At 44.5% G+C, this 25,737-nt stretch overlaps 2 protein-coding genes across 2 annotated transcripts; both read right to left on the bottom strand.

Moving 5' to 3' along the window:
* Window positions 1-915: 915 nt before the first annotated feature.
* Window positions 916-9,265, bottom strand: LOC121860101 (acid-sensing ion channel 2-like). The gene is made up of 4 exons (XM_042357136.1): window positions 9,056-9,265; window positions 8,514-8,643; window positions 2,211-2,407; window positions 916-1,830 (listed from the first exon to the last, which is right to left on the bottom strand). The coding sequence occupies exons 1-4, from the start codon at window positions 9,263-9,265 to the stop codon at window positions 1,666-1,668; spliced, it is 702 nt and encodes a 233-aa protein (XP_042213070.1). The 3' UTR covers window positions 916-1,665.
* Window positions 9,266-10,160: 895 nt separating this feature from the next.
* On the bottom strand, window positions 10,161-25,568 carry LOC121860102. The gene is made up of 5 exons (XM_042357137.1): window positions 25,473-25,568; window positions 21,982-22,345; window positions 11,589-11,951; window positions 10,846-11,018; window positions 10,161-10,430 (listed from the first exon to the last, which is right to left on the bottom strand). Exons 1-5 carry the CDS (start codon window positions 25,566-25,568, stop codon window positions 10,161-10,163), a joined length of 1,266 nt encoding a protein of 421 aa, XP_042213071.1.
* Between the last annotated feature and the right edge of the window lie 169 nt (window positions 25,569-25,737).

Here is a 25,737-nt window from a genome sequence, read left to right on the forward strand (position 1 = left end):
AATGATTTTTTTTATAAGGGTTACATGAGTGACAGGTTATTCTCAGCACGACGCTTACATAAGTACATTGCTTAGTACAGTACCTAATGCATATAGTTCCCGCGTAAATGAAAATTCCACCAAGCGCCAGAGCCATAACAGCACTAGGCTTCATAGTGTCGTACAAGAGTTTAAGAATGATAGTGTGTGACTGTGAGGTTTACGTAGTACAATTATTGATTAAACCTTCATCGATTTTTGGCTCAGCTCTTCTTTGTGTTACTGGGCGGGTGAGAATTTTAGTCGATTTTATTTTTTTTTGCTTGTATATTTTAAGGATGTTTATAGATAATATTAGGATGTGTTTCTGTTTTATCATTCTTGAGGAAAATACACACTGTTTGTTTGATAATTTCAATACATATTGGTAATTGAGAATATGGATACACGGTAGTCGTTCATACATAAGCATAAACATTCGCCCGTAATTATTCAACTCGGTCATACATGATTATATAATTTACAATTATTTACACTCATCTATTATTCTCTCCAATATAAACACAGAGCGTTATTGGCGGTGATACTGAATTTTAACAATGAGTTTAATAACAAAAGCCACAATCATAAATATACTGTATATATACAAAACAGAAAAAAGCGCGCGCACACACACACACACACACCGCAAAAAACACAAATGATAATGACATTGTGAACCAATGACAAAACAGCTGGCTTGCCAATAAGAACACACTGTAGTCGGGCACACTACAAGGAGTTCCACTTGACGGGTACGAGCACCCACTTCAGCTCCTTGTACTACCATGAAATGAGGGATTGAACGTAGGGTAGGGTAGGGTCGAGTAGGGTAGGGTAGGGTAGGGTCGAGTAGGGTAGGGTAGGGTCGAGTAGGGTAGGGTAGGGTCGGGTCGAGTAGGGTAGGGTAGGGTCGGGTCGAGTAGGGTAGGGTAGGGTAGGGTCGAGTAGGGTAGGGTAGGGTCGGGTCCCGTGGGCAACTAAACACAGATACAACAGGATAGTAGCGATAGACGGTACAGCAGCTAGACTAATGGACAGATGATGGGACTACTAGTAGCCTCAAGAGTTCCTGGGATCAACTGGCAAGCGAATACGGAGTCAGTGAGGTAGGAAGACCCACTACACGTCCCAGAGAGCGGCAGCCGAGCGAACCATACGCGGCCATAGCACCCCAGACCCTAGATCAAACTGGACTGAAGCTCTGGGTGGTGCGGGGAATAATAGGCGCCACACACACTCAGCTGTAGGATAATAAAGAAAGTGGCACACAGGTACTTATACGTTCACTGAGGATTGAATTGAACGACCTCTGGCTAATGAGTGTATACCAGTTTTGGTCTGATGGAATGAGATCACTTCACACAAAACTTCTCCTCCATCTCTCGAACGTCCATGACCCAAATACACAGAACTAATCCATTATAATGAATACGAATTTCCTGACAATATTCATGTAACACATACGTACAGACAGAAACAGACAGACAGACACACACACACACACACACGTATGTACCCTTTCTTTGTTGTCATGTAAATACAAGGCTTTTTATGAGGAGCCTGACACCGTATGCGTTTAAAACCAACTTATGACTCTCTCTCTCTCTCTCTCTCTCTCTCTCTCTCTCTCTCTCTCTCTCTCTCCTAGGCCCGCCAACGTCGCAGGAGCTTCATCCACAGGACCTCTAGGAATTCTATGAAGGTGAGGACAGAGGCCCCCAGCAGTAGGCCCAGCGTCCCGCCAATGTCACACAGCAGAGCGATGGCGTCGTAAGCTATCTCCTCCGACACCTCATCGTAAGTCAGGTCCTGTAAGATAACCGGGAGGACGATTAAGAGAGTAGACTTGTAGATAATCCCATATAATCATCCTTATTATTATTAGTAGTAGTAGTAGTAATAATAGTAGTAGTAGTAGTAGTAGTAGTAGTAGTAGTAGTAGTAGTAGTATTGAAGGAATGGATAGAATAGATATAGCTCTCACATCCTGTTCTAAAAGTCGGTGGTTCGATCCCGGGCTATAACTGGGTACCTAACTTTACCAAACAATGCAAGTGAAGGCGGTTTGAGTACAATGTCGGCCCCATTGTCTACTTGTGCACCAAGGGTTTAGTATACAATGCACTGTATCCACACTGACCCTAATGGAACAGTTCAGTATCACAGTCACTTAAAACAGTTTACATTACCTGGAAGAAAACCCTGAGCTTAGCGGAGGTGTTGAAGGCCATGGCCGCCTCAGTAAACACGGAGTAGATGTCTTCATTACACTGTTTCAGACACACACACTGGTTATGGGTCCAGCCGCCGTGGAATAACAACTTCTGTTCTCCAATCAGCGAGTTCTTGTATTGGTCCGGCGTCGTGCAAGGCTTACCGCTGATCCCTGAGGGTTCACGGAGGAGAGAAAGAAGGATGGATGGAGGAGTGTTGATACTTGATGCACGTAGAGGAAGAAAAGAGAAGAGGGAATTTTTAACAGGGAGATGACTGAGGGAAAGAAGACAGAGATTGGCAAGTCTTTGAGACGTATATGCATGCAGGGATTGGTACTATAAACAAAACTGAGTGTGACCGAGGACAGACAGACAGACAGACTTTCAGGTGGACAGACTTACTATGCATATAGGGCATGAGACGACTGGTGTGGTTGTGGTCAGAGAAACTTAACAGACAGAGAGGAGAAACGCGCATGCGTGCGTAGTGTCAACAAAGGCTGTAAGAGACTGCTCCTTAAAATTCGTATTTCTGACGAATTCAGAGAGTCTACCAATCCCAGCCTGTGTAGACAACTACAGTAAGACCCAGTTATCAGCACAGTGGCATATATTTTTTTGTTACTTTTGGACTTTGTCATTTTTTGGGGATAAAACATCTGGTCCTACCACCCGATCCCTCTGAGCAAAGTTTTCAAGTTTGCGCATGCGCAGTGTGATAGTGTGACGTCATTACCACTCCACCTGACTGCAGTGTTGCCAACGTGTCCTATGCCCGCCGTTAAACGCTCCCGTTCGTTGGAAACGGCGGCAGTAGGTGACAGTGATGCTGACGACTTTCTTCTTGAAGACACGTCAAAGAAGAAGCAGAAACCTCAGAAGTCAGGGTCTCCAGCAGGGGCCACGGCTCCCCCTTGCACCCCTTCTGGGGCTGTAGAGGGTGGACTCCTGTCATCGGGGTCCCCAAGTGAGCCTACATGTGGCTCAATGACCGACCCTCCGCCGACGATGGACATAGGGGATTCCCTTTGTCTCCCTGCCCCGTCGCGCCTTCGTCGTCTCGCCTTCCCTCGGGACTTGCCTCTGAGCACACGGACGACCTGGTTCTTCCGTCACTGCTCTCCACTTCAGGACTCAACACTTCGCCTCCGCCGAGGTCCCACAGCCGTGATAGTCACCACACAAATGGACGAGACGGTACGCCTGCTCACTCAGGTGGGCTTTCCTGCTCCCCAGGGGGAGGTGATGCTGAAGTTCACCATCATCACCCCAGAAACTCGTCGTACCAAGGTAATGGTTCGCCACGTACCCTGGGAGATCCCTATCGACGATCTTCGCCCTCTTCTCCCACAACTACTGGACATGGAGCGCCGCATCAACCCGGTCTCCAAACATCCATCCAACGAACTCATCGGCTGGTGGGTGGGCCCCCTCCCCCCGAAGGTGAATGTAGGACCAATTCACAACTGTCCTCTCGACCGATTTATCGGAACCCCGAAAATCTGTGGTCGTTGCCAATCGTGGAAACACCGCACCTGGGAGTGCACGAGGATGGTCGCCTGCGGTTTCTGTGCAGGTCCTCACGACACAGTGGAATGCAAATCGAAAATTCAGAACAAAATCCCAGTTATTCCACGGTGCGTCAATTGCCATGGCAGTCACCACGCCTGGAATGCCAATTGCCCACAGCGTCCTGGCACTCGCCCGGGGAAAACTTACCTTGTACCACCGCCCTCGTCTCTGACGAAGCCCCTGTCAACCAAACCTCAATCCTATCCACCACCGCCTCTTCCATCCACCAAGGATTTCCCATTGATCTCCTCTCCTCTACCACCCCCTCCATCACCCCTACCACCCATCCTTTCTCCCCTCCCTCCCTCTCCCTACCGTTCTTGGAACAAGGTCGTTGCCGGCCCTGCCACACAGTCACCACCATCTCCTGCCCACCCGGACCCCCGCTGTCTCTCACCAGCACCACCACCTCTTACTCAACTGAACCCTCACCGTCCCTCTCCGTCGCTACCACCACCACATGCCCAGTCGGGCCCTCGGCAATCCTCGCCGCCACCTCCAGCTCATGCACAGGTACACCAAGTTGGTTCTATGGAAACAATCACTCTCCGTCTGGATCGCCACTCCAAGCAAATCAACCTTCTCTCAACCCAACTCGACTTGTTTGTGAAAACAATTGCGACATTGCAGAAGCAACAACAACTCATTCTGGACACCCTGACCCAACAGGGGCGCGCTTTGCAAGCCCTGATGACCCGCCTCCTTCCATCTCCCGAGATGGAGGATCCATCCCTCGCTCTCCCACTCCTCCCTCTCCATTTCTCTCAACAGAATTTGGTACCTCCTCTGGAGCCCTGTCTAGCCCCTCCGACTCATCTCACACCGGAGGCCGTTCCCTCCTCTTCTTACAATGGAACATCCAGGGACTTAGACCTCGCCGGACAGACCTCGCCCAGTTTGTGCTCTCCCATCAAGTAGATGTTGCTCTACTTCAGGAAACCATCACAGACGATGTTACTCCACTCCGCCTCTCTGGCTATTCTGTTTACACCCTGCCTCGGTACCGTGGGCAGGCTCGTGGCCTCCTCACCCTTGTGCGTAACACCATTCCATCTGTTCGTCTCCCTTCACCTGACTCACATGGACCCCCGTCTGAATTACTTTCTGTCTCCCTTACTCTTGGTGACCGGACCCTTCGTGTAGTCAATGTTCATTTCAAGAGTGATTCTCTGGACCCCCAGGTTCTTCACGACCTCCATGATGGGGTTCCCACTATTGTTCTTGGCGACTTTAATGCCCGCCATCCCACTCTTACTCCGGATCATCCCACTCCATGTACCCTTAATGGATCACATCTCTCACAGTTTCTTAATGGGGATGATGATGTTCGCTTTCTTTGTCCTGACGATCCTACTCGCCTCCCCCATAGTTTCCTTGATGTTGGCTTACTATTGAACGGTCATACTTCCTTTCATCCTACCGTCTGCACCGAGCCTGCTCTGTATAGTGACCATCTTGCCGTTACTACCCATCTCAGGCTCTCCTTCTCTGCCCCGACATCAACTCCTTATCGATCCCCTCGCCTTCGTCTCACACAAGATGCTGTTCCTTCCTTTACCCAATACCTTTCTACCTGGGCGGATTCCTATGTTGTCCCTCAGTCCCTTGACTCTTACAGCGCTGATTTTGTTGATGCCGTGTATGACTCTGTCAATCGCGCTACCCCTCCACGCCCTCCCCGTCACCCCAGAAGTGCCACCAACTACTGGTATCGTATCCCTGCCATGAGACATCTCCGGCAGGTAACCCGTGATCTCCACTCTGCCATACGGAGGTCTCGGTCTCCAGAGGACTGGGAAGACTTTCAAAAATTGGTGCTCCTTTGCAACTCAGGAGCGCCGTCGGATACGTGAGGCGGACTGGCTATCCTTCACGGGGTCTCTATCGTTCCAGTCGTCACCCTCTTATGTATGGAATCGGATTAATGCTATACGGGGTACTCGACGGAGGCCTCCTCCCCACCCTGATCCCGCCTCCCTTGCCTGCTCTTTAATGGAGGACTGGGCACGAGCTTCCTCCCCAGAGGCACTTCCAGATCCAATGCAGGAGGCAGTGCAGGCCCGCATCGATGCGTCTGAGCCTGTTGTTCGTGCTGCTCTTACCTCCCCTGCCCCCACTGATCATCCCATCACACAGTTCGAGCTTGACAGTGCTCGTCGCTCTAGAAAAGACACCTCTCCTGGGGATGATCAGATAACCTACTCCGTCCTCAACGCCTGTACTAATATTCTTAACGGCCCCTTGCTTGCTCTCTACAATATGTCTTATGAACATGGGGTTCTCCCGTCCAACTGGAAAAATGCCACTATTATCCCCATCCCTAAGCCGGGAGATCCTGGGAAATATCGACCCATTAGTCTTACCTCCTGTGTTTGCAAGATGATGGAGAGGATACTCCATCGTCGCCTTCTTCACACCATAGGCGGCTTCCACAACTCCCTCAATGGTTTCATTCAACATCGCAGCACAGCACACTCCATTGCTTCCTTTTATTGCAATCAGACTGCCCGCGTCTCCGTCTTCCTTGATATCAAGGGAGCCTTTGATACGGCTCAGCCTGCCCTCATTTTAGCTGAACTTGCACGGTTAGGGGTTAAAGGGAGACTTCTACAATGGATCGCCTCTTACCTCACTGGACGTCAGGCCCGGGTTCGCGTAGAAGGCTCTATGTCTCCTGTTCAAGAAATGAACCTCGGCACCCCTCAAGGTGGAGTCCTGAGTCCCACCTTGTTTAACACTCTCATGCACTCCATTGCATCACTCCCGTGGCCGACAGAAGTTGTCCACTCAGGATATGCCGACGATGTCCTCCTCCAAGCCCCTGACTACCTCAGCATGCAGGAAGCCCTTGATCTGGTCTCCAGAGAGTGTGATTCACTTGGTTTCCTTCTTTCAACTGCGAAAACAAAAGCCATGTGGCACGGTCGTGTTGTACCTCCACCCCTTTTCTTATCAGGAACGCCCTTGGACTGGGTTAATGAGACAAAATACCTGGGTGTGTATGTAACTCGCACACGTTGTCAGATCCCTGAAGTCCGCTATCTTCGAGACATATGTTTTCGGCGTCTCGCTCCCCTCTCTACCATGTGCAGGGGTTCCCTTGGTGCCAGCATCCCTGTACTTCTCACCATGTACAAGTCTTTTGTCCGTTCCTGTGTCGACTACGCCGCCCCTGCCCTCGTCAACATTAGTCGGACTGCTGTCAACCGTCTCGAAGTTATCCAGAGGAAAGCTGCTCGTATCATCCTTGGGGCTCCTCAGTGGACACGCTCTACTTCTCTATATAACGAACTTGGTCTTTCCCCCTTACAGGATCGTGTCCAGGAGTTTTACCTAAAAACTGCCGTTTCCATTCTACGGGATCCTAGGGGCAACTATGTCCAAACCAACTTGACTACTGCTGTCCGAGACCGACCTCCATCTAGAAGACAGTGGCGAGGGTCACTCATCCGAGCCCTTCAGGAACACGACCTCCTGCCTGATATTGTTGTCACCCCTGCTGTTGGTTCGTCTCCTTCTCCCTGGCTGGATTTTCAACCTGAAGTGATTGCCCTCGGTGGACCGCTCCCGAAATCCCAGGTGAACCCTGTTATTCTCTGCAAATACCACCTCTCCAGGATCGCTCACTGGTCCCCAGGTAGGGTCGTCCTCTACACTGATGGTTCTGTTGACCCCGCTACAGGTAGGGCCGGGGCTGGTGTCTACATCTCCCGTCCTCATGCCCCTGAGCCTATCAAACTGTCTCTCAGAGTTTCTGACGGGGCATCCTCCACTCAGGCTGAACTAATAGCCCTCCTTGCTGCCCTTCTCGCTGAGGAAGAAGCAGATGGTTTCTGCCCCTTGCTTGTCTGCTGCGATTCCAGGTCTGCTCTCGACGGGATCGCATTTGGATCTGGGGAAAATAAGGACCTCATCCTCCGAATACGAGGGTTAACATCCACACTTCAGGATGAAGGCCGTCCTGTGACATTCCTATGGATACCTAGTCATGTCGGTATCTTGGGGAATGAGGCAGCAGATGACCTTGCCAAGACTGGCTGCAACAAGGCCACACCTGACTACGTTGTTCCTCGAACACTCTTACAGATTAGGACCCAAATCCGCCGCAAACAGAGAGAAGCTCGGGAAGCAGCCATCCCCCTGGACTCCCCGCCCACATGGTACGATGTCCTCCGTAAACTTCCTGACTTCTCGTACGTCTACGGGAAAGGGTCGCGGAAGGGGGACGTGATTGCTGCCCGTATCATCATCGGGTATGACTTTGCTTGGGAGATTGGTATCCCCACATCCCCTGAGCAACGCTCTTGTGCGTTATGCAGAAGACCCGACAGCCGCACCCTTATCCACTACCTCCTAAGATGTCCCCACACACAACGCTTCCGTGACGCCTGCTGGACCACCACTCCACGACCCCCTGACGGAGACACGATGATCCTCCCAATACTGGCCAGATATTTTGTAAATAATATTAATTATGTGTTAAAGGAACATCCTTCCTTCCTTAGGCTTTAGTAAGCCCCTTTATAATATTTATACTGTATATACTTTTCACACTTGCCAGATGATTCTGGTGTCATTGTACAGGGGTACCTAGTGACAGCACTAGGATCCCGCTTCCTCTATCAAGGAATAAACAATTGAAATTGAAATTGAAAGACAGACAGAGATAGACCTACAGCTAGACAGACTTCCAGAGAGACTCACCGTGCATATAGGGCATGAGGCAGCTGGTGTGGTTGTAGAGGGCCTGGATGAAGCACTGGGAGATGCACTGGGAGGAGGAGTAGCTGGTGTTACGGATACACGGCCAGCGTTGAGTTGGTATCGTCTTGAACTGACTCCAGACGCGCCGTGTACCATAGGGATAAGCATATCTCAGTTATATTATGAAGCTTTGAGGATCACATGAATTATAGCCCCCTCCCCTCAACTTCTTTCATCTTAAGGTTATTTACCTAAACTCTAACCTAACCTAACCTAAATTACATAACCTAACCTAACCTAACTCATCGTAACCTGATCTAACCTAACCTATTTTGGCTATTACAGTTAGGGCTCAACAAGACTAAGCTCTAATTAGTTGTGTTAGGATAATTTGAATTAGATTAGGTTAAGTTAGGTAAGGTTCAGTTAGATTAGGTTAGGTTAGGTAGGGATAAATTTCCTTAGGTTAGGTTAGGTTAGGTTAGGTTAGGTTGGGACCCATTAAGACTGAAACCCCCGATGAACACTGAACTTGGCCTCACCTCCCTAACAGCCACTCTGACGTCTTTGCCCCATCCCTCCTCCAGTGTAGTGCCGTGGGTCCTTAGGTCAATAACAGGGTCATCTCGGGGGTCATGGATAAGGATCTTGAAGCCTCGATCATCGTTATACGCCTCCTGTTCTGTGTCCTTCAGCCGTAAGTACATGTTGTTGAAGATCCCAGAGGTTCCTACTGGCTTGTCTTGCAACATGCATTAGTATTCATAAAATGTAAAGCTATAATAGTGGTGATAATGTGACTGATAATGAGACGAATAATGAAGATGATAATGACGATGATGGTAATAAGGATGAAAACTTAATAATAATAATATTATTAATAATAATAATAAGGGCCAAGTTAATTTAAACCTTATGCTAATTATAACTCATATAATTCACACGTGCAAGTTGTTAATAAGAATGGAACAGAATGTTTTATACTGTACTGTGTATGTAGGTTCAGGTATTTCAGATACTGTCAGCTTAGGTGTCTGGGATAGAAGTCGGATAGTGTGGATGAGTGTGGAAGCTTACTGTGGATAATTATTGCATTTGGATAATATTGTGGGTATTTCAGATATAGTGGATGGGAGGGTTGGTGAACTGTGGGTAACTGATGTGTTTAGATAGCTTTGTTGATGGAGTAGTATAATGTGGATTATAACAGGTGTTGAGGATAGTCGGATGGTGTGGATAAGTAGGTTACTCACGGACTCTGTACTGGTAACAGATGCCAAGGACTGTGTGGACAGTTGACCAAGCGCCCACCTCCTCACACCTGCCGCCTCGCGTGAACCAACACTACTCGGGGTGGAGGAGAGAGACCTGCAGTTAATCATGCTATGGAAGACACGTGTTACCGTCTTTAAGAATATTACCAGTATATAGCCTCACCAGGGACACTACTTGGCCAATATCTTTCTCAGTAGATGTCTTTAGGGACGTTAGGTTAGGTTAGGAAACGTCTTTAAGAACATCGTCTTTTTAGGAAAGTATTTTTTAAGGACATCTCTTTAGGTAGGTTTCTGTAGGTATGGCCTCTGGGACTCCTTAACGAGACCTGATTAGAAATGATTCTGGCTATACCACCTTAGAGAGACTTCCTCAAGGATACCTATCGAAGAAGACTTCCCCACACAGACGGGACCACACACATACTATACCCACCTCTTCCACCATCAGCTCGAGTTTGTGCTTGATATAGACCCACAGTTGGCTGGCGTCCATGCCGTTTGTGCCCACCAGTTGAGAGATGTCCCACGAAGAGATCACGGATGCATTGGTCTCTCCTAGGAGGGCGGCACGCTGTTCCTGAAGCTCCTTTACCGCTGTCATGTTGAACTGGTTCTTGTTACAGAAGGAGACGATGGGGAACTGTGTGTGTGTGTGTGGGAGGAAAGAACATCAGTGTTTGGTTGTGTTTATTTTTACGGCTAAAACTAGAACTTGTTCCTTGGGATAGTGATTGTAGTTCTCGTCTGTGTGTTGTGGATAAGTTTAAGACATATAATGGGGAACCTGTACTGTGGTGGTGGTAGTATTGTAAAGATGATAGTAGGAGTGATAGTAGTAGTGGTAGTGGTAGTGATAGTAGTAGTAGTGGTAATGGTAGTAGTAGTGGTAGTATTATAAGGATTATAGCAATAGTGATAGTAGTAATGGTGGTAGTAGTGGTGGTGGTAGTATTGTAAGGATGATATTAATAGTGGTAGTAGTAGTAGCAGTAGTAGTGGTGGTGGTAGTAATAAATGTCAACACGGGGTGGACTTGGTAGTGGCGCAGTACTAACCCTAAGTGTCTGGTTTCTGGTGACTCGCACGTTGACGGTAACAGGTGTAGACAGGTAGTAGGTGAGACGGTCCCACACCTGAGCCGACATGAGGGCCGTACAGGTGAGCAGTACCAGCGACCACGCCCACCTCTGCCAGCGAGGACACCCCGCTCCACACACACGAGACATACCTGAAACACACATATACCATACGTAAACACCGACACACACACACACACACATAATCTGTACATGGCGACTCTAGACACGTACAAGTACATCTCCAGTGATGTTCAACTCGGTGACCTGATCCTCGACTAAGTTACAACTCAGATACACCAACAGACGGATCTTTGGGTCCCCTTCACCTTGTTTATCCAGCGGTCAAACACCAACACCACACTCGGCTAGAGAGCGCCCTTCAGCCAGGTTCTGAATGGTTGGATCGTTGACATGACTTTCTGACAATAATTCAGGGATGACGCAGCAGACTCTACGTAAACTAATCAAACTTGACTTAAATGCTGTAGGTCTGGTGAGGTTACATGAATCTAGGTGAGCTTCGGTTAACTTTTGGAGAGACTGGTTATGTTTGGGGAGCTTTGGTTGTTAGGTCTTATCTTGAATCATGACGTCTTAACTAATCAGTCTCTCTAGTTGCATACCCACTAATAGGTAACAGGTGACCCCAGGTAAATCAGTAGGCTACACTTAGGTCAGTAAGCTCCAGGTAGGTCAGTAGGCTCCAGTACGTCACTCACCTGCGATAGAGACGTCTGCTAGCCGTCTTCCCGGAACACTGTGTTGGGCTGTCATAGGGGCGGCCTTCTTCGTCTTCTCCCCTCCATCTAGATAGTCCCGCAACTCCATTACCTTGCTCCTTGCCTCCCTCACACCCATACCCGCTTCCTTCACGCCCACGCCTTCTCCTTTCACGCTGGTGTCTGTGAAGCTAGGGGCGATGCCATTAAAGGGCTCCTCTTCACCCAGGAAGTCCCTCAGCTCCATTAACTCTCTGTCTCCTTCAGATGTACTTATCGTTCTCTCACTTCCTCGTCTGCTTTCTTCACGTCTTCGACCTCTTCTTTCAAACACACAAATACTTCCTTCATGAATACCTGCACCTGAAAAGCACAACAGGTGTTTTTGCCTCAGACGCCAAGGAATGATAGTGACTAAAGTCTTCATTTGGAATATTAACCTGAGACACCCCAATCCCTAGCACCTGAGATGAGGGACCGGGGTGTGGTGGGGTAGGGGGAGAAGCGGTGAGTAATTTTTTTTTATGGGATATCCCACCCGGGCACAGGACACTGACCCACATCAGGGCCTGGGAGGCAAAAATGTAATGATGATAATAATAATAATAATAATAATAATAATAATACTAATAATAATAATAATAATAATAATAATAATAATTCAGATAAGTAAAATTAATAATAAAAAAAAATAAATAAAAATAACAAAATGATAATGATAACAATAATAATAATAATAATAATAATAATAATAATAATAATAATAATAATAATAATAATAATAAAGAACCATAAAGAAATAAAAAAAAATAAAAAAAAAGATCAAGAGTGAGAAACAATATATTTATGTTGTGTTGTCAATGGTAAGAAAAACAATTGAGACCCTGCAATTGTGTGTAAAAAAGGCAAAAAGTCAGATCAGCAACCTGGGACTTGGTTAAAAATTTCGTGATGCCATATGGCAGCAGGGTCTACCATTAGACAACACATTATGCTTCCAATATCTTCCCAGGCGGTAGTACCTCCCTGTTTGGTAGCTGCCTACTACCTGTGTGTGTTATGTACTGTATGGCTTTAAAAATTTGTTAAGACTACCATATCATCAATGCCGTGCTTTCTAATACACGTTTACTTGAAACACCAAGTTGTTGACATAAATCTAACTTGTCGTCTCCTCCTAGTGAGTTTATCTACAGTCTGTATAACACATTAGTACAACATTAAAGTGAATCACAAGAATATAAGGATAATATTGTATAGTTTGTTTTGTTGTTTTGGTGGTGAGCTGTGTTGGTAGCCCTGCCTGGTGGACGTCTTCGAAAGCGTTAATTTGACGAAAAATGGCTTCTTTTGTCACTTGTTAACGATATAAATTATGAAGATGATGTTATTGTGTATTGTGTTTTATCTCATTATGTGTTTATGTTTTATTTTCATTTATTGAGTTAATAAACTCACCTAAGCAAAATAAGAACCAAATTGTCAAAGTTTCTTCACAGTTGACTGATATTTTGAGACACCGATGACGACAGAGTTCGAAAGTGTTGTTTCAGTGGTTCATGACCAGCCGTTTCGTATGGGTCAGAATTTGGCCATTTATATGAAGACGCCAGTGGTCCTGAGGGAAACCTCCCTGGATATGCCCCTAGAGAGAGAGAGAGAGAGAGAGAGAGAACTGAAGTCTTCTCACAGTAAAGCGACAGATTTATTGAGTCCCATGATCCGACACATGCTTCGAGATGTTTTATGAATCAGTGTCATAAACTACAACAGCATATCAGTGTACCTGTTGTCGTGTTAAGAAGTGTTACAGTGTGATCATTGTAAGAGATTATAATATCAAGAGGTAAGTGATGGTTAACACGGGTTGTATCTGTTTGGGGGTTAATGTGTTAGATAAGAGGATGTACAGCACACTAGGCTACACGGTGGTGGGCGAGGATGTAGTTGTTGTGGACCGGACCTGACTCGACCCATAAGCCAATCAACTGCTAAAACCATATAACATTACTTTATTCCCCTTCACTGAAAACTCTTACCAATCACCCAGCAAAAACCGCATATAGCACCTCGCATGGACTTAGTTGGCGGTGTATAGATATATTGTTATAATTAAATGGGAAATAAGTAAATTTGTTTGCCTGTGTTTACAATATGGCGTCTCGGTCCATCCACTGGTTGCGAAAACATAAGAAAAGGATTGTAGATGTTTCTTTACAATAGGTTAAATTGTTTTAAATACGATTCAAATATTATCTTTTTTAGGAATTATGCAGAAGGGAGTGTTTGAATCATTAACTTTTTCACATCTGAAATTACCCTCCCCCCTCCTTATATTCACATTGTTAACTGACGGGGTAAGAGGCGAAAATATTATAAACAGGAATTGAAAAACAGTTTGTGAATAGTTTAGAAGGACACGTAGCATATTTTTAGCATGGACCCAAAGAAACCTAACCAAGTAGCTGTATTATAAATTTTAGTTAGGTAGGTCAGGTCAGGTTAGGTTTGGTTCGTTTGTCGTCATTAATGGTTTCATCAGATATGACCACAAACACGACTTCCTAACAATCGGGTTGGACACTACGAGACTAAATAATTTCAAACAATAGAAAAATATCTATTTGATCTTAATCTAATCTAACATAACTTATCCTAACCTAACCATGCTGACCCACCATTAAGGACTGACTTGTATTACTTTGAAGTTAGTGTTAGATTTGTTACTTTCTTCAGTAAAGTTGTAGGAGACTCCCGCTTAGTTTAAGCTTTGCAGGAAAATTAAGCTATATTTTGTGTTGAGTTTCGTCCGTAAACCAACTTTATCCAGCTGATTATATATTGAAGACAACTTCCCCCTAACTTCAAGAACAAGCAAATTGGTTGTAGGAATTGCAGTATTTTTATTTTGTTTTTCCAAATAAATATATTTTTTTCACTATAAATAATGGACTTAGAAACATAAGGTGAACCAAGCTAACCTAACATTCTCCGGATAAAATTATATTATATTTTTGCTGTAAGCGTTTGGCCATTGGTAAACATTCATATGTAAAGAAACAATCAGTGATGGACGGACGTGACTCGTGTCTTAAAGTAAAAATTTACCAACTTTTTGTACTTCGCTGTGCCAAGTTATATCGAGGAGCTGTACTGATCCTTGTTGAGGGATGGAAGTATCCACCATCTCTTATGTTATATGTTATTTTATATATAATTTTGGTTTAAATACAAATGAAGTTGTATATTATTATAGGAATAAAAGCAGATCTGTGGCCTCATTCATGAATGTTGTTTCAGGCAGGATGGTCCCTGGCCCAAGACAAGACTGGTGATGCCAAGGCTTCCTCTACCACCAGGGCAAAGTAAGTAATACTACTCCTGCCTTTATTAGGACACATATCTATTAGTTTTTGGTGTTAACTAAGAACATTCTGGTTGTTCCTGTTAATTGAAGAATACAGGTAAAGGGCTATGATAGGGTCGCTATCTTATCATGAAAATTCCCCCAGGAAGGTTAAAAACATTAACTCTAAACCATTAATGATGACAGCAAATGCTAACCAACTAAACCAAACTTAATGATCTTCCGTAATTTAGTGATATTGTTAGGTTAGGTTAGGTTTTAATTCCTTTACGCCATTGTTTCATGCTCTTTTAAGTCATTTTTCCATCGAACATCATGCATAGTCTTAGAACTGGCATGTTTCCCAGTGTTTCTTGTGATTACCAAAGATCGGATCTAGATTGAATCACAATATGTACAATAAGTTTTTCATTGTACTTATTGCAATACGGGATTGAATATTGGTTCAGTCAGATCTTGGTGATCCTTCCTGGAATGAGGAGGACGCCTCTTAGTTATCCAGTTCTTCCTTTAAGATATCCATCCAGTGCTGGTAGTTATTGGGGCCAATTGCAAGATCAGCCGTGGTGTATACCATGTTGTAGTAGCCCCATGTTTGTTGTGCAAGAAGCGTTTTTGGATAAAAAAAAAATATGTACGATTCGTTATTGGAACGTGAGGAAATTTCGTGGTACACATACCCCCCCCGCCCGATGATCACTACGATGGAACTATTTTTGGAACCAAAAGAAAGAAAATTGATTTGGATGCACATAAAATGTATAAATCTGCAAAGGAATAATATTTTTTATACGATGTACTCCCTATAGAACAGCACATGCAGAATTGTATTGTTCTTTTTAAAAGCGGTCCATGTTTGTATACGAAAAATGCCGCCAGCCTCTACTTGTCTCATCGCCGTTTATATCCTCCAAATTCGCCTAACCATCATAAAAGGTAAGCCTTTAAGATAATTAATACAACTAATTTATGTGTAGACATGTATGGAAATCAAATTAAGCTAAAAAAAAGTCGTAAATGGTCTATTTGAAGAGTGGTGAGAACAGCTTCCTCTGGGATGGTGAATGACGTCCTTTATCAGAATTAATATCGACCCAATTTTCGTAATGAGCGCAATTAATAACAGTCCAGCACTACCAAAATAATTATTTCCTTAGTATAATTACTTATTTGCCTAGATTTCATATTTTAATAAGTCCAAATATGCCAGGTAACTAGTGCTAGGTACTTTCCAGGCATGTTTCATTTGTGTATCAGTTTAACCACAATTTGCTACTAATAAGATAAATTCAGTGACCTAAATTCATGTTTTATTTTTTTTATTCCCTTAGTGACTCGATGTATTACAAGAACTACTACTTTACGACTTGTTTGGGCCAACAGTTGGAATGGTGATATTAATTAACTTTGCCATTGACAGTGGTGGAATCAAATGTAGATATATTGGCTTTGTATGTCCATGATTTCAACGAAAATGAATAAGTCCTTCTAAAGTAAATGGAATTGGTGGTATTATTATCTTTTTGGCCATCCAGCGAATTGAATGATTTTGAGTTGACCGATTTTTACCAGTTAAGTTAGGTTACGTTAGATTAGTTAAATTGGGTTAGGTTACGTTTGGTGACATTGAAATTATGTTTTTTCAAATGCCAAGTAGGTGGATAACCTAAACATTCATTTTACCAAATTGATTATGAGTAGATCAAAAACATTAGTTTTGTTTCTTTTACAAATTCAGACTCCGTACAGTTCAAATGACAATCACTTCATGATAGATGTTTCACCCTATACACTAAAGCTACTTTATGTAAGAGGAAAAATTAGCACCAAATTGTATTGTTTAATACCAAAAGAAGTCATTGATGAAAATATTTAATAACAATATTTCAGGTATTACGACCTGGTCGTCGGGACGGAACACCGTCGTAAGTCGAGAAGAGACACTACAATTTCATCTTTAAACTCCTTGTATCTTACCCAACTCACCTTGCTGCTGTAAACCCAGCTATCCTGGGTGCAGCTCTCTTCTGGGTGCTGGACGTGTAAGGCTCTTGTAAACCAATTACATCAATGTTAAAAACTTTAACAAACCATTGTAGGTCATTAATTCTGCGGTTAACACTCCGGATGTTCCATGAAATGAACCTAAGCGTTCGTGTTACTCGTTCCATCTTGAATTGAGCAGAGAGAGTTGTGCGGGGGAAGGAGCAGAAGGGCGGGGAAGAGAGGTAGAGAGGAGAGATGGTGGTCACAGGAGACAGCGATTATGTCTTGTGTTTGTCTCAACTTTTACCACAGAGAGAAAACTTTTTTTATCAGAGAGAGAGAGAGAGAGAGAGAGTAACTTTCCATGGTATCTATATGTAGAGTCCTCTTTGTACAGAAATAAGTGACAGTTGCCTCTTGATATTGAAAACTTTGTAGGTCACGCCCAGCTCACTCCTGGGTGGCGAGGGAAGGATTGGGTGTCAGTGTTTGTTCCTGCCTAGACAAGGTTGACGGAAGCTCTGGTAACATTTTGGTGTGAATATTTTTTTGTTTGGTTGGACAAATTCATCTCCAACCAAAACCCGAGGAACATTATATAAAGAAAATCCTGGAGCTGACGAGATTGCTGGTTTTATTATCGTTTTGGTTGGATTTTCCTCTGTGGAAATAACGTCTGTTGGGTTTTGTCAAATCACTTTATTAACGGGATTTTGTTCAGCAGGGAATCGTGTGTAGACATTTTCTTAGGATTTTATTTATTGAACAAAACTCAAATGGGATTTTATCAATTAAAAAAATCTGGTGAAATGTGAAAAAATCGATAGGTTTTTTATTGTCAATGGAAAAAAATCCAGTGTTTTTTAATTGAAAATAAAATGTGTAATGGGATTTTATTAACTTAAGTAAAGCAAGTAGCGGCATTTGAGGACCACAAGGGCATAGAGAAGGTGAGTCAGGTAATAGCCAGAAGTAATTACCGAGACAAAAGAAATTAACGGAATTGTATATTACACAAAATAGCGCTGACCTCAGGGGATATTATCTCTCACTTATAATGGTGGTAGAATGTTGGCGGTTCAAACTGGTGAATGTTGGTGGTTCAAACTGATGAATGTTGGTGGCTCAAACTGATGAATGTTGGTGGTTCAAACTGATGAATGTTGGTGGTTCAAACTGGTGAATGTTGGTGGTTCAAACTGGTGAATGTTGGTGGTTCAAACTGGTGAATGTTGGTGGCTCAAACTGATGAATGTTGGTGGTTCAAACTGGTGAATGTTGGTGGTTCAAACTGGTGAATGTTGGTGGTTCAAACTGATGAATGTTGGTGGCTCAAACTGATGAATGTTGGTGGTTCAAACTGGTGAATGTTGGTGGTTCAAACTGGTGAATGTTGGTGGTTCAAACTGGTGAATGTTGGTGGTTCAAACTGGTGAATGTTGGTGGTTCAAACTGATGAATGTTGGTGGTTCAAACTGGTGAATGTTGGTGGTTCAAACTGATGAATGTTGGTGGTTCAAACTGATGAATGTTGGTGGTTCAAACTGATGAATGTTGGTGGTTCAAACTGATGACCATGCTACTTTGAATTAACTACATAACAGTAACAGGGGCAGTACTTTAACGGCCTAATGAGCTATGACAATACATCATGAAAACAGTGACATATACCCGTACAGCAATATGTCATCGTGTAGTATGCAATTTTGTATACAACTGTGGGAATACGAGCGAAGGTGTGAGTTATACAGAAGTGTTCATGCGAAGAAATGAGATGAGTGAGTGAGGGCGTCAGTGGGGCGGGGTCGTGGGGGACAGCTGGGTGATGCGGGTGGGTGGGTGGGTGGGTGTTATTGTCTGACGTCACCGATATATTCCCGCCCAAAAATATCCCTCTACGTAATTTTCCCCTTTAACGAAATATATTCTCACCTCCACCAACTGTCTCTTTACCACATCACATTGAGACTCCAGACACAAGTATTCGTGAAGTGTAAATGTTGACGTATTTCGTAATTTGATATGAATTGTATTTTACGTTAGGTGAGATCGATAAAATATTGAATTCCTTCCTTTTTGTCTTTTAACCCAAGGATGGCATTTATCTGGAGTTAATTTTCTGCGTAAAGAGGAGGCGGTGTAGAGAATTTTATAGAAACACATAGAGATACTTGTTATGTCTATACAATGTTTGTTTTCAGTGTTATATTTGAAGTTTGTTTTATAAGCAGTTAAGTTAGTGGATGTTTGTTATGACTAAGGTACCTGGAAGTAATTGTGTTATAGTGGAGAGGTAGCTTGTGGTGGTGGGAGGGGGGTGATGTCCTGCGTACCTGAAAACTATGTTGACTCATTAAGTATGTATGTACTGTATGTATGTATGTATGACAACAAAATGTTAATCGTCTAAGTTTATTAACATTTGCCTTTATGTAGAAGAGTCGCCTGAGAGGAAGAGATTAATCAGTAGAACACTTAAGCCAGGTAATAATGACTGCTGGGACAACAAGGCGCCGTGATGAGCTGTGAACACGGGGTAAAAATTCTGGACGTTGATAATTTGTTTTATTTCTTGTTTATTTACTTTTTTTTTTATTTTATTTTATCTTGATGCGAAATGTTACGCTTTTTAATATTTCTATGTATCTTATCTTTTATAAATATGTTGCTCTGTCGGGAAAGGTGTTGATCAAGAACTATTGAAAACGACTGCATGAATTACTGTTTGCTGTGATGTACAAATGTCTTATATTTGATTTACACAGCCTCTGGACTAGCTGCCCCTCACCCAAGCCTCCACCGCCATTAAATAATATTATCACGTGCAGTTTATGGACTAAGTAATGGTTTTGTAATTTGAGCTAAAAGCCTTCAGGGGAACCTCCCATTTTCCACTCAGGCGGCGCGACAATAACAAATTAATCTAGGCACCTCTCACCATGATATACTCCAATGGGGAGTGACAGTCTGGCATAGCCTATGGAGCTCTTCCTGCCACCCGGCCCCGTAGTCTGTTGTTACTACCTGGTTCACGCCCTAGTTTGTCCTTGTGATGATGACTGACGGTTAGTACGCCCTGTGAGGTCTCACCCAAGTCTGTAGTGGTATTCATTATGGCTTTTAACTTACTTCTTGGGCGGCTGTTCTTCATTATAACTTTATCGTTTTTGAAACATTTGAGTGAGCAGCTGGTGGATTTTGTACTGTCTAGACGAAGTGAGTAGGCAGGTATGGTGGTAAGACTAGACTGAACAGCACAAGATCAATGAAACAAGAGGTCAATACACAGCAACAAGTGGGTAAGCGTTTGTTGTCCAGACACTGTGAACTTTTTACTGTTGTCAGCTCGTGGCCGAGACTCAGGGTGGTGGCACCCACTCAACAGGTGTCATGTTACACAGCTGACGGTATTCTTAAAATAAACGATAAGTTTTTTTAGTTTGAATGACTATATAAATAAAGTACACTACTGTATATCTGTCTTGAAACTGTGCTGTCATCATACTGCACTGTTGATAATGCAGACAATTTGTTTTGAAGGGAAGCTTCTGCTTTGTTGCGTGTTTTAACTGCATTTTAATCCATCTTGGAATGCAAAAAATATAACGTCCATAAGTGGCGCCCCACACACGGATCAATTAATAATAACTGCAGTTTTAATGTGTTTATACTGTAAGATAAAGCCCAAATTAGTACCGATAAAAGGAATGTCAGCCATCACAATTAATCAAAGTTATTTGTAGGTATACATGTACTAACGGCCCTCTTAACTCGGTGATTTGTGTGATATAATTTTCAAAGACTAATTACCTACAAGAGGAAAACACTCGGAGGTAAACATGGTGTCATAATTATCGCCTCTAAACATTGTTAATGATCTTGTATGTGGACTCTGACACAAAGTAAATATTTTCTCGCCCTTGTGTGGTAGTGTTGCTGGTAAACGAAAGTAAGAAACTTGATCACTCCCCAGCGGTGTTTTTACAGACACCAATAGCACAGTAAGTAACTCTAATATACGAATGAATTAAACCTAACAACTGCGTCACCAACCGGCCGTACAGCTGGCGGGTGGTCTAGTAGTAATGACAGTCATCATCAACGACATAATGACACATGCTGGGGTGTTATGCATGGTGCCTTTATAGTCCCCATCAAACTGTTGGCTGCAGAGAACAGACAGACACACGCTCAGGTGGTTAACACGAGAATAGAAGATTACATTATTGTCTCCCTCACAAGTTTTCTCTGCTGCCTGTAATCCTCACGTCAAAATTAACCGTGAACCTGTGAACACCGGTCACTGTAGACCTTTAGGCTAGACCAAAGGTGGCCTCATTTTGCAGTAATTACCAAGATTAGCCTTAGCTCTCACGCACATGTGTACGTTAGGCGTGTATGTATGTGCGTGCGTGTTTGATAGTCATCACCACACCCACACATGTGCGTCATTCGTGTAGTGCCACACCTACAGGCTAATTGGCGGGTGTTCCGTCTCCGCGATGGTGGATAAGAATCTCTCTCTCTCGCTAAACTTTTGTGGTAGGCCCTGCTTTAATCAGGGTAATCTCTTATGGACACCCTGTATGTTAGGTTCCATTAAGCGTCCTTATGTGTAATTCGGTTTAGTTTGGTTTATTAGCTGCCTCCTGTCCATTCCGGTGTCAAGATTTGTAATGTCTCAACGTTCAGGGAAGCCCGGAGCGTTAGTCACACATTTACTCTCTCTCTCTCTCTCTGTTACGTAGCATGTAACATAGGGCATACAGGCATATAACAATGCATACAGATGCTTACTAACATACGACATACAGGCATATAACAAGGCATACAGATGCTTACTAACATAAGACATACAGGCATATTTACACCTTGTTATGGTTTGGAGGAAGATCTTGTATGAGACAGCAGACAACACTGATCCTTTATTGAAATACCCAAGAGACTAACCGGCGCGTCTTGGTGACGGCTGTGTGTGTGTGTGTGTGTGTGTGTGTGTGTGTGTGTGCTTAGTTCTGGTAGACCCCAGTTCTGGTAGACCCCAATTCTTGTAGACCCCAATTCTTGTAGACCCCAGTTCTGGTAGACCCCAGTCCTCGTAGGCCCCAGTCCCCGTAGACCCCAGTCCTCGTAGACCCCAGTTCTGGTGGACTCCCAGTTCTGGTAAACCCCCAGTTACGGTGGAACCCAGTTCTGGTAGACCCCACTGCTGGTAGACCCTAGAGACCCCAGTCTCCCCCAGTTCTGGTGGACTCAGTTCTGGTAGACCCCAGTTCTGGTAGACCCCAATTCTTGTAGACCCCAATTCTTGTAGACCCCAGTTCTGGTAGACCCCAGTCCTCGTAGGCCCCAGTCCCCGTAGACCCCAGTCCTCGTAGACCCCAGTTCTGGTGGACTCCCAGTTCTGGTAAACCCCCAGTTACGGTGGAACCCAGTTCTGGTAGACCCCACTGCTGGTAGACCCTAGTTCTGGTAGACCCCAGTCTTCGTAGACTGAGGTCTAGGCAGCAGTGCAATCCGATCCTGTCTGTGCGACTGAGCAGCCCTTTCGGGGAGCCTCTTTGCTCACCCCACATGGGGAGGGGACTAGAAAAGGTGCCCTAAACATAGCCTGCCTAAAGACCCAACCTGACTGGGAAGCCCTCTGATGGACCCTCAGCCGTTTTGGCTGCCCACCAAAATTCATCGCCATTGTGAGGCAACTCCACGATGGCATGAACGGCAGTGTCCTGCACAACGGCACCCAGTCTGAGTTCTTCCCCATCCAAACGGGGGTTAAACAAGGGTGTGTACTGGCACCAATTCTCTTCTCCATCTTCTTGGCTACCTTCCTTACTTATGCCAGTGCCAATTTAGCTAGCGTGGTGAACATCAAGTACCGGGTGAAGGGGGGTCTTTTCAACATAAGACGACTCCAGGCAAGAACAAAGGTGTCGGCAGCTTCCATTACTGAACTTCAGTATGCAGACGACCTTACGCTTGTTGCTCACACTGAACACGACCTACAGGAGATCCTGAACACCCACGCTGACGCGTATGCACACTTTTGCCTTGAGGTGAATGTACGTAAGACTCAGATTCTCTTTCAACCTGCCCCTGGTTCAGACACACCTCCACCATCCATCCAGCTTAACGGTACTGCCCTCTCTAATGTTGCTCACTTTCGTTATCTCGGCTCCCACCTGTCCACCACCGCGGACATCGATGAAGAGATTCAGCATCGGATCAGATGTGCATCTCAAGCCTTTGGCAGACTCCGAAATCGTGTCTTCAGCTGTAGGGAGCTGAAATTATCTACAAAACTGCACGTATATCGAGCAGTGGTCCTCCCCACCCTGCTATACGGCAGTGAGACGGGTCACATACAGGAGGCACCTCAAGGCACTTGAAAACTTTCACCAAAGTAGTCTACGTTCCATCCTCCGAGTTCGCTGGGAAGACAAGAGAACAATTGCCAGTATTCTCGCTGACACCAACTGTAGGAGCATCGAGGCTACCATTATCCATGAACAACTACGTTGGATTGGCCATGTTACCCGCATGGACGACAGTAGACTGCCAAAGCAGCTACTTTGCAGTCACATAACGAATAGTAAATGTAACGCCGGCGGGCAATTGAAAAGGTATAAGGATAGTCTTAAGATAAACCCTGAAAAAGTGCCAAATCGACCCCCTCACCTGGGAGTCGATTACTCCACATCGTAACGCTTGTAGGAGCACCGCACGAGTAGGTGTCAATGCTTTCGAGTTAGCCCGACTGCAAACCGAGGCAGACAAGCGCCAACGCCGGAAAGACGCTGCCACCGCCTCTCCCGCAGTAGATGGAGTCCTCCACATGTCAACGAATGTGGACGACGCTGCAGGTCCCGTATCGGCCTCTTTAGTCACCTCAAAACTCATAAACCAAGGTGACATCTCCTAATAACTCATTTTATTGTATCATAGCTGGATGATCGTCATGCTCAATTCCGAGTGACAGCAAAGTAGTAGTGTGTATGTGTTTGTGTGTTTGTTTGTTTGTTCGTGTAGACTGTAGAGGGTGTAGACTTGTGTGTGTTTGTGTAGAGGGTGTAGACGCGTGTGTGTGGTGGCGCACCTCAGCTCTTTATAGGCAGTTTAATGTGCCTGGTAACGACCGCCGCCTGCTGTTACCTTGAACCTCTCAATTATCATCAAGCACTCGGGCCTGATGACATCCCTACCCTCTAACTGCACAATCTTCAGTGAATCACCTTAAAATGATTGTCAATGATTGGTAGCTGGGTGCAATAAACCAGTTATAATTGTAAAGATTGCAAATTCTTCAGCATACATATCACAAAGTACGGGAAAAAACTGTCGTGGTGTTTGTTATGACAGGAAATAGACTACTAAGACGGGTTTAATTTCCTTCGTAAGCATTAAACCTAGACTCCCCCGCCATCATTAGTTGGCAAGACGGCCTCCAGGGGGATATCTCAACACAATACGCAACACCCTTTAGGAGAAATACTCGCAGCCATTGTAAATTTATTATACTTAATATTATATACAATTACAGGACTATTTCTTCAACTGCTATACCTTTTCTTGTAAAAATAACATAAAACAAGATACAGGATAATACCTTCTTAATCAGTAGTGCTAATTATTTTTATTTTCAGTTCGAGGAAATTTGTCATCACAACTACGTATAAAATTAAAACATGCTGAAGATATTTAACTCTTTGTTGGATATGTTTTTACCGAGTGTCGAATTGTAGCACTTTTATGTCACCTGAAGATTAATCACCCTGACTCTACCTTGGGCGTGGGGGGGGGGGGGTAATCTTAAGGTGGTACAAGTTAGGTTGTTTAATATTCGATTAATCCGAGTTTTTCTTACCTTTGTTGTGTTGACGGTCCCATGTTGTGAGTTAGTGTGTGTGTTGTTTCAAGTGGCACAATTATTTACACTGTTTTTAATGGTTCAATCACCTGGTTATTTCTTTTCTTTCCAGTTTTAGGTTTAATTGTGTTCAGTGTCACTTTTTTTGTTTTAGATTATTGTAATATGTAACAGTAACTAATGGCAGCTGTGGAAATGGGTTTAACTAGTAACAAAATCTACTCCCGGTATAATTGGCTTATGATATTCTTATAAGGTTCAATGTTTTTGGTTAATCGATTCTGAAACTGTCAAACAAGGTAATTGGTTTTATGGTTTCCACGCGAGGTTTCGGTTACGCGTAGATAATGAAGTACATCTGTATTAGGGAGACGAGGTTGTACAAGAGTGGCGTTATGGAGTATAAATATCACTGTGGGGAAGCTTGTATCAGAGGGTCGCTGTAGTGTGGAGAGTTCAAGCTTGCAACAGGTGCTTGAGGTGTGGTCACTGGAGACGGGAGGGAGGCCACCACGAGGCCGGTGTGCGGGGCGCGGCCACCCTGGACACTGTGGCCGGGAACTACTACTCCACACGCCTCCCCCCCCCCCTTATACGCCTGCGTGTTTATATCTCTGTCACCATATCTCTTCCCTCCCACCCCCCTCCCCTACGATTCGTACACCGAGGGCGCTTGCTCCCGCAAAGGACTCCACTCCGTCTCCTCGACTGGTGGTGCTGACGCCGCTGGGTATCGGCCCGAGGGTTCACACAAACGCATATCGACGAGCCACCACCCTCCTCGGAAAGGTTGTCACCGCCTTGATACCACTGCCAACTCGCCTGGTCACACCGCCAACCAGGTCTCCCAAGATCCAAACCAAAGTGACAGTGACAGTAGTGACTATACGGTGGAGCGACAACACCTGGAATAAGATTATAGTCGTATT

This window comes from Homarus americanus, unplaced genomic scaffold (assembly GCF_018991925.1).
Source record: "Homarus americanus isolate GMGI-L3 unplaced genomic scaffold, GMGI_Hamer_2.0 scaffold58837, whole genome shotgun sequence".
NCBI classification, from domain to species: domain Eukaryota; kingdom Metazoa; phylum Arthropoda; class Malacostraca; order Decapoda; family Nephropidae; genus Homarus; species Homarus americanus.

Excerpts from the sequence above, each read along its gene's own strand:
- LOC121860101 (XM_042357136.1), bottom strand. The coding sequence starts at position 9,265 with ATGTTGCAAGACAAGCCAGTAGGAACCTCTGGGATCTTCAACAACATG. Across the intron at positions 8,644-9,055 it reads TCAGAGTGGCTGTTAGGGAG|TTCAAGACGATACCAACTCA; the intron begins GTGAGGCCAAGT and ends GTCTGGAGTCAG. Across the intron at positions 2,408-8,513 it reads CCTCATGCCCTATATGCACG|GGATCAGCGGTAAGCCTTGC; the intron begins GTGAGTCTCTCT and ends GTGAACCCTCAG.
- LOC121860102 (XM_042357137.1), bottom strand. The coding sequence starts at position 25,568 with ATGCGTTTGTGTGAACCCTCGGGCCGATACCCAGCGGCGTCAGCACCA. Across the intron at positions 22,346-25,472 it reads TGCGGGAGCAAGCGCCCTCG|AACTGGGAGTCCACCAGAAC; the intron begins GTGTACGAATCG and ends GGGGTTTACCAG. Across the intron at positions 11,952-21,981 it reads TGGGGTCTACAAGAATTGGG|GTGCAGGTATTCATGAAGGA; the intron begins GTCTACCAGAAC and ends TGTGCTTTTCAG.